Below are 20,916 nucleotides of genomic sequence, written 5' to 3'. Positions count from 1 at the left end.
GCCTGAAGGCCAGTTAGGGGGGGATTTGGGGTGAGTGCTTATTTGTGCCCTGGGTACCCCTGGAACTATAGCGGGGTGACTGTTACCCCAATGTTTCTATATATCTGTAACCTAGTTATGGGCTAAGGGGGCCCAGCCTGAAGGCCAGTTAGGGGGGGATTTGGGGTGAGTGCTTATTTGTGCCCTGGGTACCCCTGGAACTATAGCGGGGTGACTGTTACCCCAATGTTTCTATATATCTGTAACCTAGTTATGGGCTAAGGGGGCCCAGCGTGCATATAATATATCAGACCATGGGGTTAATATCTAGAAGAGGGGAGTTGGGTTCTGGTTCCTCTCAGTCAGTACTTTGCTCAGTGAGGTTCCGTGAGTGTTCTGTAACCAAGCGACTCCGGGTCGCCGGTACCAGCGAGTGAGAAGCCGGAGCTGAAGTGGATCCTGAAGAGGAGAAATTAGGGGAGAGATAATTATTTCAGCGCAGATAACAAGCAAAGCTCTAATGACACCAATATATTTCCTCTTCTGCGAGTTTTAAATTGAAGAAAAGAAATTACAGCCAAACATTTAATTATTCTGCAAACTGAAATGATTTCGTTACGTTACGGAGAGCTCGCGGCTTGGCGGGTAAGTGTTGGTAATAATTGGAATAATAGCGAGTGATTAGATGAAAGGAGAGGGGCGGCCACCTGAGTTTGCTCCTCGGCAGAACAATAGGGGGATAATGAGACGGACTTTGGTTCTGTTGGGCGAGAGGCACTGCTGCAGAACCTCTTGGCACAGAAATGCCATTGTCTTTCTTTCTGTTCTAAATCAGAAAAATAGCAAAAAAAAGTAGGAAGAGTCTGCATAGCAGTTTAAAAAGAAAGAGCTTAAGACCACAAGGGAATATGGAGATATTAGGGCAAGATGGGGCTCAGTAGGGCAGGATATGGGGCTCAGTAGGGCAGGATATGGGGCTCAGTAGGGCAAGGTGGGGCTCAGTAGGGCAGGATGGGGCTCAGTAGGGCAGGATGGGGCTCATGAGGCTCAGTAGGCGGATGGGGCTCAGTAGGGCAGGATGGGGCTCCAGTAGGGCAGGATGGGGCTCAGTAGGGCAGGATGGGGCTCAGTAGGGCAGGATGGGGCTCAGTAGGGCAGGATGGGGCTCAGTAGGGCAAGATGGGGTCAGTAGGGCAAGATGGGGACAGTAGGGCAAGATGGGGCTCAGTAGGGCAAGATGGGGCTCAGTAGAACAGGATAGAGACAGTAGGGCAAGGTTGGAGACGGTAGGATAAGAGAAGATGGAGACAGTAGTCATGATGGAGCTGGCAAGGCTAGGTATTTGGTAGTTGCTATCAATAGGTCCTATATACAGTATCTTGCCGTAGGAATCCAGTTCTTGTGGCTTCATCCTATTCATTCCCCTCAGACTGTTCCACCTCCAGTACCTGCTCCAGTTCCGTACCTTCTTCCTTAACCCCTTGGATAAACCTTTGTCCATGACCCTTCCCTACTCAGTGATCTTGTTTTGGTTCTCCTGTGAGACTTTATCCAACCCAACTCTGACATCTTTGTCATGGTGCAACCCAAATCCATAAGTTACTGTTATAGGGAATAGAACACACCGGTTCTTTCTGCTCCGTCAGGGTTAGGGTCATCTTATCATTCACAGCCATGATGTTGGGCATCGATGGGGATCCTCGTAACTATTGGAACTAAATTCTCCATTGGGGTCTCCCAGTTATTGTCACTCAACAAAAAAAAAAACAGAACAGAACACAAGATTGGTCACAGCGCTCAAAGGAGTAACATAGCAAAAACAAAATGGCGGCTGCTTTCCCCCAGGAGACCCAGAAACCTGCATCTGTTCAGTGCAATACAGACAGATGTGAGTGCCTCTATATTTCATTTGGGGTTATTATACTAGTGATTGGCTGTATCCTGGCGCTATTCCTTCAGGAATGTGATGTAATGCTTATGTCACGCGGCGGATTTTGATAAATGATGCGCGGCGCCGGGAGACATGGGAGCTCCTATCAGCCCCGATTGTGTCTCTGATCAAGATGAACGGTCTAACGAGCTGCCATATCATTTATTACATTCCGGGCGCTAAAGGAACCGACTGAAATACCCGGAAAAACAGCGGAAAAAAACAAAAACTTGCCTTTTGGTTACAACTCCTTGTCCGACGGCGGAACATTGTAATTGGCTCGCGCGTTGTTTGCCTTACTGGCAATAGTAATTATGTAATTACTCAAATTACACACTAATTAGTGTTCTCGGCGAATATCCGATAACTGCGTACCCTGCAGATTGCTCCGTAATTACAGAGATTTCTGCATTTCTGTGTGGAATTGAACCGCACAAGTTGCTGACGGCAGGGCATTTTGTTTGCGGCGGGTTCAGCGGGGGCATTTTACCCATTTAACTCCTTCCCTGCCCAGTCTGTTCCCCCTTAATGGCCTGGTATTGTGGGGAGAACTAAGGATAAGTGCAACGGGTTATATACTGAGAAATGACTGGAGTTGGCCTTGGCCAGTAGGACCCAGCTCCGCCCCTATAATACAGACAGCCCATTGGCCTATTTGTATCTAACATTGCCAGGGCCAACCAGGTTTTCCCTCTGAGTCCCACCGGCCTAGTCTGGCCCTGTACCTGATACCTGACCGAGATTCTGGTATTTCCCTGGTACCCGACCCACTACAGGTCACTGATGCTGAAACAATAGTGATTATATGGAACGAGTGTCTGATACCTGTATGACGAATTTCAAGATTTGGGATTTTTACGGCACAGTCAGAATTATAGGGGTAGCAGATTGTTTGACTGCTTGGGGTCCCTGGCGTTATAAGGGGCCAGTGGGGTGCTGACTGGAAAAGAAGTCTCCAGAGTTTAGAAACCCCAAACATTTCTTCTAGTTCACTAGTGGGCACAACTATGGTCCCATCAAGCTCCAATCTTATACCCAAGCAGAACCCTGTTTCCCCTCCCACTTTTCATTCATCTGCAAAATTGAATTTCTAAATAAAGATCTTAGTGGCAAATCTAATATTTTTTGTGTTGTTATCCCGCAGAGCCCATAATCCCCAAAGGGAACGATTGCCTAGACGCAGCTAAGGCGTGTAACCTGGACGACACGTGCAAAAAGTACCGCTCGGCCTACATAAACCCCTGTACCAACAGCATGTCCAACGAGATCTGCAACCGGCGCAAGTGCCACAAAGCCCTCCGGCAGTTCTTCGACAAGGTGCCGGCCAAGTACAGCTACGGGATGTTGTTCTGCTCCTGTAAGGACGTGGCCTGCACTGAGAGAAGGCGCCAGACTATTGTACCGCTCTGCTCGTATGAGGAGAAGGAGAAGCCCAACTGCCTGAACTTGCAGGAATCGTGTAAAACAAACTACATCTGCAGGTAAGGGAACAGCCAGACCTCTCATCTCCCTTCTTCTGCCGTAGACTCCTTCAGGTTAGATTCAGGCCTTAGAAGTCTGTGGAAGCAATCTGTTTTAAGGGATTATGGTTTATCTTGGTTTATCTTGATCTGATGGCTGAGAAAGTTGGGGCCTTTGATGTCTGAAGCTTTTGCAGCAATGCCATATTTCAGGGATTTTAGAGAGGGGAAAAAGCTTAAACATCAGCAGCTCGTTGATCTTATGGTCGGAGAAAGTCTCCACTGTAGTATCAGAGTGGTGGGGACTGGGCAGGGAGCAGGGCAGAATATTCCGGTATCGTAGGGGCGACCATTTATGCTGCCAATTGCTGAATAATGTGCCTTATGTTCAACCTTTTGTAACAAGAATTCATAATCAGCATCTTACTGACCATATAGAGGGGAAGAATAATATAATAAGGAATGGTGTCAAATGAAGCCTCATGGTATAATGCTGATAAAAACCTGGGGAGGCCAAGTCAAGAGTAGAGGAGGGAGTGCAGAGATCTCCACATAGACCTTAACAATAGGACTACAGACCTTGGGCATGTTAGCCACAATATGGTAACATGGCTGAAGCAGAGGAACATGGCAACAGGAGACCAACATATTATCAGTAGAGTAAGATGGAGAACATAGGGCGAGGAGAAGACCGTAGGGCAAAATGGTTAATGTACAACAAGATTTTGATAGTAGGGTTAGTGGGATAACGAAGAGACAGCAGGCTAAGATTATTGCAAGGTGTCATAGTATAGCAAGATGGAGACAGTAGGGCAAGACAGACATTGGGGCAAGATGGCAAAAGGAAGGAAAGATAGACAGGGGCACGACAGTAAGACAATATGTAGACAGAACAAGATACACTAGGCCAAGATTGATACTATGGGGAAAGATAGAGAGTAGTACAGCTTGTTGAAAATAGGATAAGATTGAGTTAGTGGGATAACCAAGAGACGGCAGGCTAAGATTATTGCAAGATGGGGACAGTAGGGCAAGATGGGGACAGTAGGGCAAGATGGGGACAGTAGGGCAAGATGGAGACAGTAGGGCAAGATGGGGACAGTAGGGCAAGATGGGGACAGTAGGGCAAGATGGGGACAGTAGGGCAAGATGGGGACAGTAGGGCAAGATGGAGGAAGTTAGATAAGATAATGAGAGCAGGATAACCGAGAACGCGGCCAGATGTAGATATTATAACAAGAAGGTAGGACAAGGCTTAGACAGTGGGGCAGATTAGAGATAGGACAAGATGGAGAAAGGAGAGCAGGATGATGACAGTAGGGTAAGATTAAGGGATTACAAGAAGTTGGGAAAGATGGCATCAGTAGGACAAGGTTATACAGGTATAAGATCTGTTATCTGGAAACCAGATATGCAGAAAGCTCGGAATTATGGAAAGCCTGTCTCCCATAGACCCCATTTTAATGAAATAATTCAGATTTTTAAAATTGATTTCCTTTTTCTCTGTAAAAATAAAACGGTACCTGTACTTGATCCCAACTAAGATATAATTACCCCTTATTGGGGCAGAACAGCCCTATTGGGTTTATTTAATGGTTAAATGATTCCCTTTTCTCTGTAATAATAAAACAGTACCTGTACTTGATCCCAACTAAGATATAATTACCCCTTATTGGGGCAGAACAGTCCTATTGGGTTTATTTAATGGTTAAATGATTCCCTTTTCTCTGTAATAATAAAACAGTACCTGTACTTGATCCCAACTAAGATATAATTACCCCTTATTGGGGGCAGAACAGCCCTATTGGGTTTATTTAATGGTTAAATGATTCCCTTTTCTCTGTAATAATAAAACAGTACCTGTACTTGATCCCAACTAAGATATAATTACCCCTTATTGGGGCAGAACAGCCCTATTGGGTTTATTTCATGGTTAAATGATTCCCTTTTCTCTGTAATAATAAAACAGTGCTTTGTATTTGATCCCAACTAAAATATAATTAATCCTTATTGGATGTAAAATAATCCCATTGGGTTTGATTAATGTTTTATTGATTTCTTAGTAGACTTACGTAGGTATGGAGATCCAAATTACGGAAAGACCCTCTGTAATACCCTTGGTCCCGAGCATTCTGGATAATGGGTCCTATACCTGTACTTGCTCCATACCTGTACCGGTATTGCCGGTACAGTGTTGCCCAACATGCAGCCCCACAGCTCACTACAGCACACTGCACCCGCTCCTACAGCTGAGGATATGGGATCCCCCCGTGCCGACAGACTGCCCCGCCACCGAGACTGCATGTTCCTTGGCTCTCTCACATGCACTTTGTAGGCAGTAATCCTAAGACATGATGAAATCAATTACTCTACTGAGTAGGGGCCAGTGCAGTCTGGAGCTTTATTTACACCTAATATATCGGGTTTAGCCGCTGTGAACTCATTTCTTATCATTACCAGAAGCGATACCTCATATTGATCCTACGAGTGAATAAAAAGCCTGTGTGGGGACGCGTGACAGATGTCACTGGTGAGATGTCGGCCTCTGGGGGCCCCGCTCAATACCGTCAGCAACTGATAAACACACACTGATATTCTGCATTTATTTTCTTTTTTAGCTTAGGGTAATTGGAATGTCATGTAACGCCAATCAGTGTTCCACAAACTGCCTGTTTCTGCCACTCAGCTGCAGGGATTATAGGGGGAGAAACGGGGGGGAAAGGTCTTTATTACATCACTTTGTAGGTTTTTTCTTGGTTACGCCGTGCCTATATATTATACAGTTACTGTGTGTATAGGATATGGGGGTTACACTGTGCCTATATATTATACAGTTACTGTGTGTATAGGATATGGGGGTTACACCGTGCCTATATATTATACAGTTACTGTGTGTATAGGATATGGGGGTTACACCGTGCCTATATATTATACAGTTACTGTGTATATAGGATATGGGGGTTACACTGTGCCTATATATTATACAGTTACTGTGTGTATAGGATATGGGGGTTACGCCGTGCCTATATATTTATACAGTTACTGTGTGTATAGGATATGGGGGGTTACGCCTATATATTATACAGTTACTGTGTGTATAGGATATGGGGGTTACGCCGTGCCTATATATTATACAGTTACTGTGTGTATAGGATATGGGGGTTACGCCGTGCCTATATATTATACAGTTACTGTGTGTATAGGATATGGGGGTTACACTGTGCCTATATATTATACAGTTACTGTGTGTATAGGATATGGGGGTTACGCCGTGCCTATATATTATACAGTTACTGTGTGTATAGGATATGGGGGTTACGCCCTATATATTATACAGTTACTGTGTGTATAGGATATGGGGGTTACGCCGTGCCTATATATTATACAGTTACTGTGTGTATAGGATATGGGGGTTTACACTGTGCCTATATATTATACAGTTACTGTGTGTATAGGATATGGGGGTTACACCGTGCCTATATATTATACAGTTACTGTGTATATAGGATATGGGGTTACACTGTGCCTATATATTATACAGTTACTGTGTGTATAGGATATGGGGGTTACACTGTGCCTATATATTATACAGTTACTGTGTGTATAGGATATGGGGTTACACTGTGCCTATATATTATACAGTTACTGTGTGTATAGGATATGGGGGTTACGCCGTGCCTATATATTATACAGTTACTGTGTGTATAGGATATGGGGTTACACTGTGCCTATATATTATACAGTTACTGTGTGTATAGGATATGGGGGGTTACACTGTGCTATATATTATACAGTTACTGTGTGTATAGGATATGGGGGTTACGCCTATATATTATACAGTTACTGTGTGTATAGGATATGGGGGTTACACCGTGCCTATATATTATACAGTACTGTGTGTATAGGATATGGGGGTTACGCCGTGCCTATATATTATACAGTTACTGTGTGTATAGGATATGGGGGTTACAGCTGTGCCTATATATTATACAGTTACTGTGTGTATAGGATATGGGGGTTACACTGTGCCTATATATTATACAGTTACTGTGTGTATAGGATATGGGGGTTACACTGTGCCTATATATTATACAGTTACTGTGTGTATAGGATATGGGGGTTACGCCGTGCCTATATATTATACAGTTACTGTGTGTATAGGATATGGGGGTTACGCCTATATATTATACAGTTACTGTGTGTATAGGATATGGGGGTTACACCGTGCCTATATATTATACAGTTACTGTGTGTATAGGATATGGGGGTTACACCGTGCCTATATATTATACAGTTACTGTGTGTATAGGATATGGGGGTTACACTGTGCCTATATATTATACAGTTACTGTGTGTATAGGATATGGGGGTTACACTGTGCCTATATATTATACAGTTACTGTGTGTATAGGATATGGGGGTTACACTGTGCCTATATATTATACAGTTACTGTGTGTATAGGATATGGGGGTTACACTGTGCCTATATATTATACAGTTACTGTGTGTATAGGATATGGGGGTTACGCCGTGCCTATATATTATACAGTTACTGTGTGTATAGGATATGGGGGTTACGCCGTGCCTATATATTATACAGTTACCCTGTGGGGGGGGTATATTATAGGGAGTTACCCCGTTACAGTGTTTGACTGATGTTGGATATAGGAGTTATACATTCATTAGACTCGAATGGAGATGTTAACATAACAGTTATACTGTAAGAAAAAATGACATTAATATTGGGGGGGGGGTTAATCAGTTAATAGAATTATCCGGGGATGGTGAATATTTAGAAGGAATATGAGTTTACAAACTGCTCGGGGCCTATGACAATTCCTCCCTGACGGTTGAGCAGTGAAACCCTTGGAACTATATAAAATGAACAGAAGTCAGGAAAAATCAGATACTTCAAACCAGATCCCCGGAAGAGCAAAGCAATTAATCTAATTATCATCTGATTCATACTCTGTTTGGATCAAACATTAAATAACCATGCACGCACGAGGGCTCTGCAGAGGAAGGAATTTAATGGGGCTAATTAGGGCGCAGAGCCGTGTGTTGGCTCCATCTCTGAGGTCATGTGTCACTTTCACCATCAGGCCTAAATCTGAAGGGAAAAGTAGGGGATTAAAGGGCAAGTAAACACTGCTTCATGTCTTATAGTGTTAGTTATGGAGTTTGGTGGTTACGCCGTGCCTATATATTATACAGTTACTGTGTGTATAGGATATGGGGGTTACACTGTGCCTATATATTATACAGTTACTGTGTGTATAGGATATGGGGGTTACACCGTGCCTATATATTATACAGTTACTGTGTGTATAGGATATGGGGGTTACACCGTGCCTATATATTATACAGTTACTGTGTGTATAGGATATGGGGGTTACACCGTGCCTATATATTATACAGTTACTGTGTGTATAGGATATGGGGGTTACACCTATATATTATACAGTTACTGTGTGTATAGGATATGGGGGTTACACTGTGCCTATATATTATACAGTACTGTGTGTAATAGGATATGGGGTTACGCCTATATATTATACAGTTACTGTGTGTATAGGATATGGGGGTTACACTGTGCCTATATATTATACAGTTACTGTGTGTATAGGATATGGGGGTTACACTGTGGCCTATATATTATACAGTTAGCTGGTGTGTATAGGATATGGGGGTTACACTGTTGCCTATTATTATACAGTTACTGTGTGTATTAGGATATGGGTTACACTGTGCCTATATATTATACAGTTACTTGTGTATAGGATTATGGGGTTACACCGTGCCTATATATTATACAGTTACTGTGTGTATAGGATATGGGGGTACACCGTGCCTATATATTATACAGCTTACTGTGTGTATAGGGATTGGGAGGTTTACACCGTGCCTATATATTATACAGTTACGTGCTGTATAGGATATTGCGGGCGCTTACACTGTGCCTATGATATATTACAGTTTACTGTGTGTATAGGATATGGGGGTTACACTGTGCCTATATATTATACAGTTACTGTGTGTATAGGATATGGGGGTTACACTGTATATAGAATCAATATGAGAAAACATGGACTTGTAATCCCCCCCCCCTTTCAGAATCCTGCAGTTTGCCCTCAGCTCTGGGGGTTAAGGATTCCTGCCCCCAGTCGTCACTCACTGACATAATGGTAGATATAACAAGGGATGGGAGACATCTGTGGATGGGATAGTTGGATTCCCACAGGTACCAATCCAAGAAACCCTTACACCCTACGAGAAGTCGTGACGCGGGGCCCCTAATTGATTTCCTAGCTATCGGGTTCCCCTCATAAAACCAAAGCCGTAGGGGCTGCTGTGCCGGGGGGACGGGCTGTGGGAAGCGACACATGTTGGGGGGCTGAGAGAGCAGAACTGGCAGAGACGGGGAATGTCCTCATCGCTCCTGGACACCAGATTGTATATTCCGTCCGGCCAACAATTGTGTCATTGTAAATATATTGCGCAGGGGACATGATGTAATGGGGGGGTCGGAGCTATTGGCACCTCTCGGCATTACGGCGCGGATCCTCCAGCTGGGGAAGAAATCCGAAACGCGCGCTGTAACCTGCTGCACAAGGCAAATGAAGGTCACATCCCATTGGCTTGAATACAACAGACGTCTATGGTCTTTGCAATTGGTCTTCGTTTTTTTATTACTTGGGGTTTTTAAATTATTTTGCTTTTTGTTCTTCAGCTCTTCAATTTGGAATTTAACAGCTTTATGGGCTATTTGCAGCTTTCAAATGGGGGTCACTGACCCCGGCAGCCAAAAACTATTGCTCTGTGAGGCTCCAGTTTTATTGTTACTTTTTGTAACTTTCTTTTCTATTCAGCCCCTCCCCTATTCATAAACAAGTCTCTTATACAAACCACTCCCTGGTTGCTATGGTAACTTGGACCCTAGCAACCAAATAGCTGAAATGTTGAGGGGATACATTAATTTCTACTCTGAGGGGACAGGATGAAGGTTTAGGGCAGGTCCTATATTGAGGGGACTGGATGAAGGTTTAGGGCAGGGGCGGGTCCTATATTGAGGGGACTGGATGAAGGTTTAGGGCAGGGGCGGGTCCTATATTGTGGGGACTGGATGAAGGTTTAGGGCAGGGGCGGGTCCTATATTGAGGAGACTGGATGAAGGTTTAGGGCAGGGGCGGGTCCTATATTGTGGGGACTGGATGAAGGTTTAGGGCAGGGGCGGGTCCTATATTGAGGGGACTGGGTGAAGGTTTAGGGCAGGGGCGGGTCCTATATTGTGGGGACTGGGTGAAGGTTTAGGGCAGGGGCGGGTCCTATATTGAGGAGACTGGAGGAAGGTTTAGGGCAGGGGCGGGTCCTATATTGAGGAGACTGGATGAAGGTTTAGGGCAGGGGCGGGTCTTATATTGAGGGGACTGGATGAAGGTTTAGGGCAGGGGCGGGTCCTATATTGAGGGGACTGGATGAAGGTTTAGGGCAGGTCCTATATTGAGGAGACTGGATGAAGGTTTAGGGCAGGGGCGGGTCCTATATTGTGGGGACTGGATGAAGTTTAGGGCAGGGGCGGGTCCTATATTGAGGGGACTGGATGAAGGTTTAGGGCAGGGGCGGGTCCTATATTGTGGGGACTGGGTGAAGGTTTAGGGCAGGGGCGGGTCCTATATTGAGGAGACTGGATGAAGGTTTAGGGCAGGGGCGGGTCCTATATTGTGGGGACTGGATGAAGGTTTAGGGCAGGGGCGGGTCCTATATTGAGGGGACTGGATGAAGGTTTAGGGCAGGGGCGGGTCCTATATTGTGGGGACTGGATGAAGGTTTAGGGCAGGGGCGGGTCCTATATTGAGGAGACTGGATGAAGGTTTAGGGCAGGGGCGGGTCCTATATTGTGGGGACTGGGTGAAGGTTTAGGGCAGGGGCGGGTCCTATATTGAGGGGACTGGGTGAAGGTTTAGGGCAGGGGCGGGTCCTATATTGTGGGACTGGGTGAAGGTTTAGGGCAGGGGCGGGGGGTCCTATATTGAGGAGACTGGATGAAGGTTTAGGGCAGGGGCGGGTGAGGGGACTGGATGAAGGTTTAGGGCAGGGGCGGGGTCCTATATTGAGGGATGAAGGTTTAGGGCAGGGGCGGGTCTATATTGAGGGGACTGGATGAAGGTTTAGGCAGGGCGGGGGACCTTTGAGGGGACTGGAGGAAGGTTAGGGCAGGGGCGGGTCCTTTATTGAGGGGACAGGAGGAAGGTTTAGTGCAGGGGCGGGTCCTACATTTGAAGGGACAGGACAGGGGTTTAGGGCGGATGCAGGTTTAGGGGCGGGTCCTACACGGAGGGCACGGGATGCAGGTTTAGGGCAGGGGCGGGCGGGGCAGGTTTAGGGCAGGGGCGGGTCCTACACGGAGGGGACGGGATGCAGGTTTAGGGCAGGGGCGGGTCCTACACGGAGGGGACGGGATGCAGGTTTAGGGCAGGGGCGGGTCCTACACGGAGGGGACGGGATGCAGGTTTAGGGGGGGCTACGGGGGCCGTTGGCGGGGGTCCTACACGGAGGGCACGGGATGCAGGTTTAGGGCAGGGGCGGGTCCTACACGGAGGGGACGGGATGCAGGTTTAGGGCAGGGGCGGGTCCTACACGGAGGGGACAGGATGCAGGTTTAGGGCAGGGGTGGGTACTAGTGCTATTATGTAGGCTATTAGGCAATGAAGGACAGTATGGCACCAGGCAAAAGTATATTTTCAGTTTCTGTCACCCAGAAATATGACGCCGGCTCATTTATTCATAACATGCTGCCAACAAACAGGGCGAGAAAGGGTTAAGTTAAAGACAACTTCCAATCCGACTCCGTAGCCCGCCCTGCCATTACCGGGCCAGCTCTGCGCCAGGAGTCACTCTAAGCCCAGGCTCATAAATAACCTCTCTAATAAGCAGCTGTGGGTTGCTAGGGAGAGTGCGGGTCAGTAACTGCAAATAGACTCCAGCAGCCCATACACTCCGGTACCTTCATAACGGGCTCAGAACCCAAACGCACATTACTCTATCGCTGAATTGGCTGTTTATACTCTGTTCTGTGAATCGCAGGCAATAAAATCCAATTTATAAACCCCCCTTGTTAAAACTACAACTCCCAACTTCCAATGTGACTGTTACGGTGAGTTGTAGTTCAGTGTATGCAGACTGATTCATGGCTTATAGTCTGGTTGCCTTTGGCCCGGGCAGGAGATCCATATAGTAAGATTAATACAGACTACGTGGAATGGACAATGACTATATATATTTTAAAGAAGACCAACTGCAAGGTGACAGGCTGAGCTCTCTATCTCCCCCCTGCCAGGACATTTATCAGCTAATAGGATGTTAATGCAATAAGGGCCCATTATACTCGGCGCTGCCCAGATGCTCTCCTTGATCTCCCTGCAGCAGAATCTGGGTCATGTTTCTCCTTATCATAAACCCCTCTATCCTGGGGGGGTCCGACGGCCACATCTGAATCCCACACACATTTATCTCTGACCTTCGGTGCCACCACTCGCTGATACAAAGCCCCGTTCTATTCAACCCCTCTCCTATTCATACTACAATTATTCATTAAAACCACTGCCTGGTTGCTAGGGTAATTTAAACCTTAGCAACCAGATAGCTGCTGAAGTTCCACTTGCAGTACTAGCGCTCACCACTTGAGCTGGGAGGCAGATCCTTTTACACAGGCTGCAACAGAACAGCGCCACTGGCCAGGATTTATGCTGAATTGAACTGCACGGACCTTTTTTTCTTTTTTTATTAAAGGTTATACTTTCCCTTTAATTCCATCCTGCAATATCTCAGCCCCCGGTAACATTAACTCCAGCAGCAATTGTTATTCTGTTTATTCAATGTTGGGCGGCCAGGCTGCCGCTGCTCTGGGCAGATAAGTCTGAATCCATTGCAGAGTGATTAAGGGCAGGCCGGCCCGGCTCCGAGTAGCGGGGAGATGAATTCCCTCACTCCCTCCTGGAAGGAGAGGCCATTAATCATGATCCAAGCGGGGGATTGTGTGTGTGTTATACACTGAGATTATCTGCCCCACTGCCAGGGTCCTGGTGGGATCCGGGGGCAGAACAATATAAACTGAAGAGCTTGTATCAGGAGTCAGAACCAGCAGTGCAGGGAAGGGAAAGGGACAGACACAGTGACAGTTACACATAACTATAAACCCAGTGAGAATGAGGGATGAATGGATATTGGGGAGTTGTATCAGGAGTCAGAACCAGCAGTGCAGGGAAGGGAAAGGGACAGACACAGTGACAGTTACACATAACTATAAACCCAGTGAGAATGAGGGATGAATGGGTATTGGGGAGTTGTATCAGGAGTCAGAACCAGCAGTGCAGGGAAGGGAAAGGGACAGACACAGTGACAGTTACACATAACTATAAACCCAGTGAGAATGAGGGATGAATGGGTATTGGGGAGTTGTATCAGGAGTCAGAACCAGCAGTGCAGGGAAGGGAAAGGGACAGACACAGTGACAGTTACACATAACTATAAACCCAGTGAGAATGAGGATGAATGGATATTGGGGAGTTGTATCAGGAGTCAGAACCAGCAGTGCAGGGAGGGGAAAGGGACAGACACAGTGACAGTTACACATAACTATAAACCCAGTGAGAATGAGGGATGAATGGATATTGGGGAGTTGTATCAGGAGTCAGAACCAGCAGTGCAGGGAAGGGAAAGGGACAGACACAGTGACAGTTACACATAACTATAAACCCAGTGAGAATGAGGGATGAATGGATATTGGGGAGTTGTATCAGGAGTCAGAACCAGCAGTGCAGGGAGGGGAAAGGGACAGACACAGTGACAGTTACACATAACTATAAACCCAGTGAGAATGAGGGATGAATGGATATTGGGGAGTTGTATCAGGAGTCAGAACCAGCAGTGCAGGGAAGGGAAAGGGACAGACACAGTGACAGTTACACATAACTATAAACCCAGTGAGAATGAGGGATGAATGGGTATTGGGGAGTTGTATCAGGAGTCAGAACCAGCAGTGCAGGGAAGGGAAAGGGACAGACACAGTGACAGTTACACATAACTATAAACCCAGTGAGAATGAGGGATGAATGGGTATTGGGGAGTTGTATCAGGAGTCAGAACCAGCAGTGCAGGGAAGGGAAAGGGACAGACACAGTGACAGTTACACATAACTATAAACCCAGTGAGAATGAGGGATGAATGGGTATTGGGGAGTTGTATCAGGAGTCAGAACCAGCAGTGCAGGGAAGGGAAAGGGACAGACACAGTGACAGTTACACATAACTATAAACCCAGTGAGAATGAGGAATGAATGGATATTGGGGAGTTGTATCAGGAGTCAGAACCAGCAGTGCAGGGAAGGGAAAGGGACAGACACAGTGACAGTTACACATAACTATAAACCCAGTGAGAATGAGGGAATGAATGGATATTGGGGAGTTGTATCAGGAGTCAGAACCAGCAGTGCAGGGAAGGGAAAGGGACAGACACAGTGACAGTTACACATAACTATAAACCCAGTGAGAATGAGGATGAATGGGTATTGGGGAGTTGTATCAGGAGTCAGAACCAGCAGTGCAGGGAAGGGAAAGGGACAGACACAGTGACAGTTACACATAACTATAAACCCAGTGAGAATGAGGGATGAATGGATATTGGGGAGTTGTATCAGGAGTCAGAACCAGCAGTGCAGGGAAGGGAAAGGGACAGACACAGTGGACAGTTACACATAACTATAAACCCAGTGAGAATGAGGAATGAATGGGTATTGGGGAGTTGTATCAGGAGTCAGAACCAGCAGTGCAGGGAAGGGAAAGGGACAGACACAGTGACAGTTACACATAACTATAAACCCAGTGAGAATGAGGGATGAATGGATATTGGGGAGTTGTATCAGGAGTCAGAACCAGCAGTGCAGGGAAGGGAAAGGGACAGACACAGTGACAGTTACACATAACTATAAACCCAGTGAGAATGAGGGATGAATGGATATTGGGGAGTTGTATCAGGAGTCAGAACCAGCAGTGCAGGGAAGGGAAAGGGACAGACACAGTGACAGTTACACATTGAATGGGAGCCCAGCTGGGTCAGTAGATGTGACTGAGACACTTTACCAATTTCCCTTCTTCATTTCAGATCTCGCCTTGCTGATTTCCTCACTGACTGTCAGCCTGAGCCACGGTCTCCCAGTGGGTGTCTGAAGGAGAACTATGCTGAATGCCTGCTTGCCTACTCCGGCCTTATAGGTAATGGACCTCTTGTTTATTAAAGCGTAGTGGAAATGTCCATTTGCTTTTCTTGTTGTATTATTACAACATATTATTAGATCCTAAATTTGCTTAGTTTACTGCCCTTTTTCCCTACTATCTCCATCTTGTCCTACTGTCTCCATCTTGTCCTACTGTCTCCATCTTGCCCTCCTTTCTCCATCTTGTCCTCCTTTCTCCATCTTGCCCTACTGTCTCCATCTTGCCCTACTGTCTCCATCTTGTCCTCCTTTCTCCATCTTGTCCTACTGTCTCCATCTTGCCCTACTGTCTCCATCTTGCCCTACTGTCTCCATCTTGTCCTACTGTCTCCATCTTGCCCTACTGTCTCCATCTTGCCCTACTGTCTCCATCTTGCCCTACTGTCTCCATCTTGCCCTACTGTCTCCATCTTGCCCTACTGTCTCCATCTTGCCCTACTGTCTCCATCTTGCCCTACTGTCTCCATCTTGCCCTCCTGTCTCCATCTTGCCCTCCTGTCTCCATCTTGCCCTCCTGTCTCCATCTTGCCCTCCTGTCTCCATCTTGCCCTCCTGTCTCCATCAGCAACAAAATCTTATGCTCTGTGTTTCATATTGGAATATTCTCTTGGTTTCCAGGTACAGGGATCACCCCCAACTACATTGGTTCCACCAGCCTGAGTGTCTCCCCCTGGTGCGACTGCAGCAACAGCGGAAACTACATTGACGACTGCCTGAAGTTCTTAAACTTCTTCAAAGATAACATCTGCCTCAGTACGTGGTTTGGGGTCTTTTTGTGTCAAATACTTGAGGGTTGTAGTATACCATAAAATGCTGGGGGGCCAGGCAATACTATGAAATACTGGGGAACAATGAAACAAGGGAGAGATTGAGAGGTGAACAGGCAGCCCCCCATGGCCTGCAGCCAGCAACACCCAGTTTAGGGGGGGGGGGGCTATGGTATCTTTGTTGGCAATTGTACCCACTGGGGTGTCATAGGATATACCCCCTGTCCCCTAAAACTACAGTGGCACGGCCATGCATCAGAGATATTATTCTGTTTGCTGTTGGTGCCATTGGGGGGCACAGTCTCCCCCACTTATTAGCAGACTGCAGAGATTTCCCAGGCTGCCCTGCTTCCCCTGTACAGTACAATGCAATGGACCAAAGCGCCATCAGTTCTCCCCTATTGCGCTATAAATCTGATGCCTGCGCGTCCCCCAAGAACTGATTATAACTGTGTTGTGTTCATTTACCGGAGGGGGGGGCAAATGTAACGGAGCTCAGGTAATTGCCTCCGACTCCAAAGCCAATCTGTGGGAAATTGCTGCAATCCCTTAAACCTCCTCTCTGGAAACTTTCATCATTTACTTTGTAGCAGTAATTACAGTCCGGCGGGGGGGGGGGGGGGGGCAGCGCGGGGGGAGAATGTGTCCCCAGGTACCGGGGGGGTTGCACTTATACTCACGTAGGAACAATCCGACCCTTTGCTTAGGTGGTGATACAGTTTGGGATTAAAGAAGATATTTGCTCTGCCCGGGGGGGGGGGGGGCTGGTATGTGGCACCTCAGCAAAATATGCCTTTTCCCCTCTTTTCCCTGATCTTTTCCCTTTTCCACTTACTCCCCCCTCCACCCCCAGTCTCTGTTCCTGCTCTATCAGCCCCTTTGCCCATTTCCATTCAGTGTCCCCCTCCTTCCAGCTCCTTCGCCAATAACTGTTCCACCTCCTCTCTGTTACTTCACCAATAACTCTTACTTGTCCATTTTCTTTAGGCTCCTTCCCTGATATCCATTTTCCCTCCAGCTCCTCCTCTAATCCTGCTTCCCACATCGCCATTACTGCTCCATTACCCAGTCTCCATTCTGTCCCCAACACCTCCTGCTCCTTCTCTCCATTCTGTCCCCAACACCTCCTGCTCCTTCTCTCCATTCTGTCCCCAACACCTCCTGCTCCTTCTCTCCATTCTGTCCCCAACACCTCCTGCTCCTTCTCTCCATTCTGTCCCCAACACCTCCTGCTCCTTCTCTCCATTCTGTCCCCAACACCTCCTGCTCCTTCTCTCCATCCTGTCCCCAACACCTCCTGCTCCTTCTCTCCATTCCTACTCAGCCTCATCCAAACTCCTTCTCTGACCTCCCTGTGCTCCTCCTCAGCTTCTTCTCTAATCTCCATTCCTTCTGCACCCCTTACTGCTTGTTTCCCAACCCCTGTTCTCTATCCAGCTCCTTCTCTGACCCCCATATTCTCTCCCCACTTTCTTCCCAGTCTCTATTCCCGATCCATCTCCTCCCAGTATTTGTCCGATATTCATTCCCCCTCTCTCCTGCTCCTTTATTGATCCTCATTCAGTCTCTACTTCCCCCAAGCTCCTTCCCTGATGTCCATGTCCTCTCTGCCTCCTTCCCTGATCTCTCTGCCCCCCAATCTCTCCTCCTATCTTCTTCCTGATCTGTCTGCTTTTTCCCATTCACTTCCCAATCTCTATTCCTTCTCCTCTCAGCTCCTTCTCTGATCTCTATGCACTTTACCCCTTTCCTGCTTCTTCTCCAGTCTCCTTGCCCCCCTTTTCTCTGCCCCTATATCCCCTGACCCGAAGCCATTGCCCTGTGGCTGTGAGTCCAGAGATTTTTGCTTTCAGAATCCCCCATTGGCTGTCACTTACATGATGAGCCCCCAGTACTTAGCTCTGGAGTAGGATCCAGTGGGCAAACCTTTCCAGCTGATATCCGTGCCCCCATACAGCAAATGCATCCTCCTGCTAACATTCAGTGCCCTTCCCTCCTCTGCCCCTCACTACATTCCCTCACTGGTCTCCCTGCCCCTCACTACATTCCCTCACTGGTCTCCCTGCCCCTCACTACATTCCCTCACTGGTCTCCCTGCCCCTCACTACATTCCCTCACTGGTCTCCCTGCTCCTCACTACATTCCCTCGCTGGTCTCCCTGCTCCTCACTACATTCCCTCACTGGTCTCCTGGCCTGCCCTCACTACATTCCTCAACTGTCTCCCTGCTCCTCACTACATTCCTCACTGGTCTCCCTGCTCCTCACTACATTCCTCACTGGTCTCCCTGCCCCTCACTACATTCCCTCACTGGTCTCCCTGCTCCTCACTACATTCCCTCACTGGTCTCCCTGCTCCTCACTACATTCCCTCACTGGTCTCCCTGCTCCTCACTACATTCCTCACTGGTCTCCCTGCTCCTCACTACATTCCCTCACTGGTCTCCCTGCTCCTCACTACATTCCCTCACTGGTCTCCCTGAATGTTCCTGGTCGTCTCCTCCGCTCCTCTCAGAGCCTCCGTCTCTTTACACCATCCACACCCACTGCGCTCTCTCGTCTTAACCCTTTCCATCTCACTGCCCCTTCCCTCTGGAACTCTATCCCTGAATCCCTCTGTAGGGAAAACTCACCCACTCTCTTTAAGATAAAACTCAGACTGTACCTTCTGGGGCACTAAAACATTATTTTGCCCAGTCCTGCGCTTAAGGGCAAATGCCCATACCTGGTGCCTCTTACCTTCCAGTTTGTGCCTGTATGTTACCCAACCACTCAGATTGTAAGCTCTACGGGGCAGGGACCCCCTTCCTACTGTGTCTCACATCACATGGCACTTACTCCCTGTGTATTTATACTTATTTATTGTATTTATTTTAACACTTGTCCTCCCTGTGTGTAATTGTGTATATTGTAAGATTGTACAGCGCTGCGTATCCTTGTGGCGCTTTATAAATAAAGTTATACACACACACATATACACATACTATTGCTAATATACTTGTCTTTGGCTGCCCCCCAACTTCTATCAAATATATTTCTCATTTTCATTTAGTGAAATATTTCTTATTGTTTAGAAAACGCCATCCAGGCCTTTGGCAATGGCACCGACGTGCGGCTCCAGCCCGACCAACCGGTACAAACCACGACGGCTCCGCCCCCTGTGAACCATAAACCCAAGGGGGGGGGCACCGACGTGTTCCAAATCACCAATGAAATCCCCACCCACAACGGGCTCCCGGCCTGCGCCAACTTACAGGTAAGCGTCACTGCCAGCGAACCAGTCTGGGGACTGAGACGGCACATTAATAATCATTAATTAATATAAATACCCAATTCATTTAGTTTCACTCACATAAGCGACTGTCGGGCACTATAAGGATTTCCCGTATGGAATGATATGTGGCTGCGAATCTGCAGCGTCGGCGTTTCCCGTAGCCGGGGGGGTCGGACAGTTTCAGGGACAATAGAGAAATATGAATAATATACATGCGTTTTGCTGTTATACCTTCATATACTAATGGTTCTGCGCTCAGCCCTGCGGCGTTGGCAGCCGACAATCATCATATATATATATAATATAAACAAAAGGATATAAAGCACCAGAGTTCTAGGCTATACTGGGAAATATCATTTATTACAGATACTGTTTAAATAATAAGAGAAATTGTCAGCGAGTGTCACATTCATCCGAGTGCCAGAGGAGAATGCAGACTGCGCCGGAGTATACGGAGCCACGAGATTGGCAGCCAACAATCATTATATATAATATAAACAAAAGGATATAAAGCACCAGAGTTCTAGGCTATACTGGGAAATATCATTTATTACAGATACTGTTTAAATAATAAGAGAAATTGTCAGCGAGTGTCTCATTCATCCCAGTGCCAGAGGAGAATGCAGACTGCGCCGGAGTATACGGAGCCACGAGATTGGCAGCCGACAATCATTATATATATAATATAAACAAAGAAGATTATAAAGCACCAGTGTTCTAGGCTATACTGGGAAATATTTATTATAGATACTGTTTAAATAATAAGAGAAATTGTCAGCGAGCGTCACATTCATCCCAGTGCCAGAGGAGAATGCAGACTGCGCCGGAGTATATGGAGCCACGAGGTTCATTATTGCTCTGATTTAATTGGGGAGATTTCCTATTATCTGATTATTTCTGTATTATTATTGCTATTAATGCTGTGACATAATGGGGGAAGCTCATTGGGTGAGTGACGGGGGAACTTTCTGTGCGTTAATGACAAGCAATATGGTAGTATCTACATATGGGGGGGTCATTTGCTGAGACCCTAGATATAATGCAGCATAGGGGTGCCATTTACGGGTTAGCCAACCCTTGATCAGCACAGCTTGACCTTTCTATGACAAGATATTGACCTGCAGGGCCACTGTGAGGAATCATAGGGCCCCATTTGACTTAGAACAGGCCCCCCCCCCCCCATTTATTAAGCCATTGGTCGCCCGGCCCACTATGCAAAGGGTCCACCCAACAAGCT

The 20,916-nt window shown here is 47.0% G+C and overlaps 1 protein-coding gene across 1 annotated transcript in view; it reads left to right on the top strand.

Moving 5' to 3' along the window:
• The window catches only part of gfra1 (GDNF family receptor alpha 1), a gene marked incomplete in the record, with an annotated part of 88,951 nt that overhangs the window by 49,806 nt on the left and 18,229 nt on the right, over positions 1-20,916 (top strand). The window contains 4 exon segments of the mRNA NM_001103085.1: positions 3,054-3,390; positions 15,529-15,638; positions 16,259-16,393; positions 19,480-19,661. Coding sequence (NP_001096555.1) covers positions 3,054-3,390; positions 15,529-15,638; positions 16,259-16,393; positions 19,480-19,661 — 764 coding nt within the window.

Source organism: Xenopus tropicalis, chromosome 7 (assembly GCF_000004195.4).
Source record: "Xenopus tropicalis strain Nigerian chromosome 7, UCB_Xtro_10.0, whole genome shotgun sequence".
Taxonomy (NCBI): domain Eukaryota; kingdom Metazoa; phylum Chordata; class Amphibia; order Anura; family Pipidae; genus Xenopus; species Xenopus tropicalis.
This window is presented reverse-complemented; position numbering and strand designations above follow the sequence as displayed.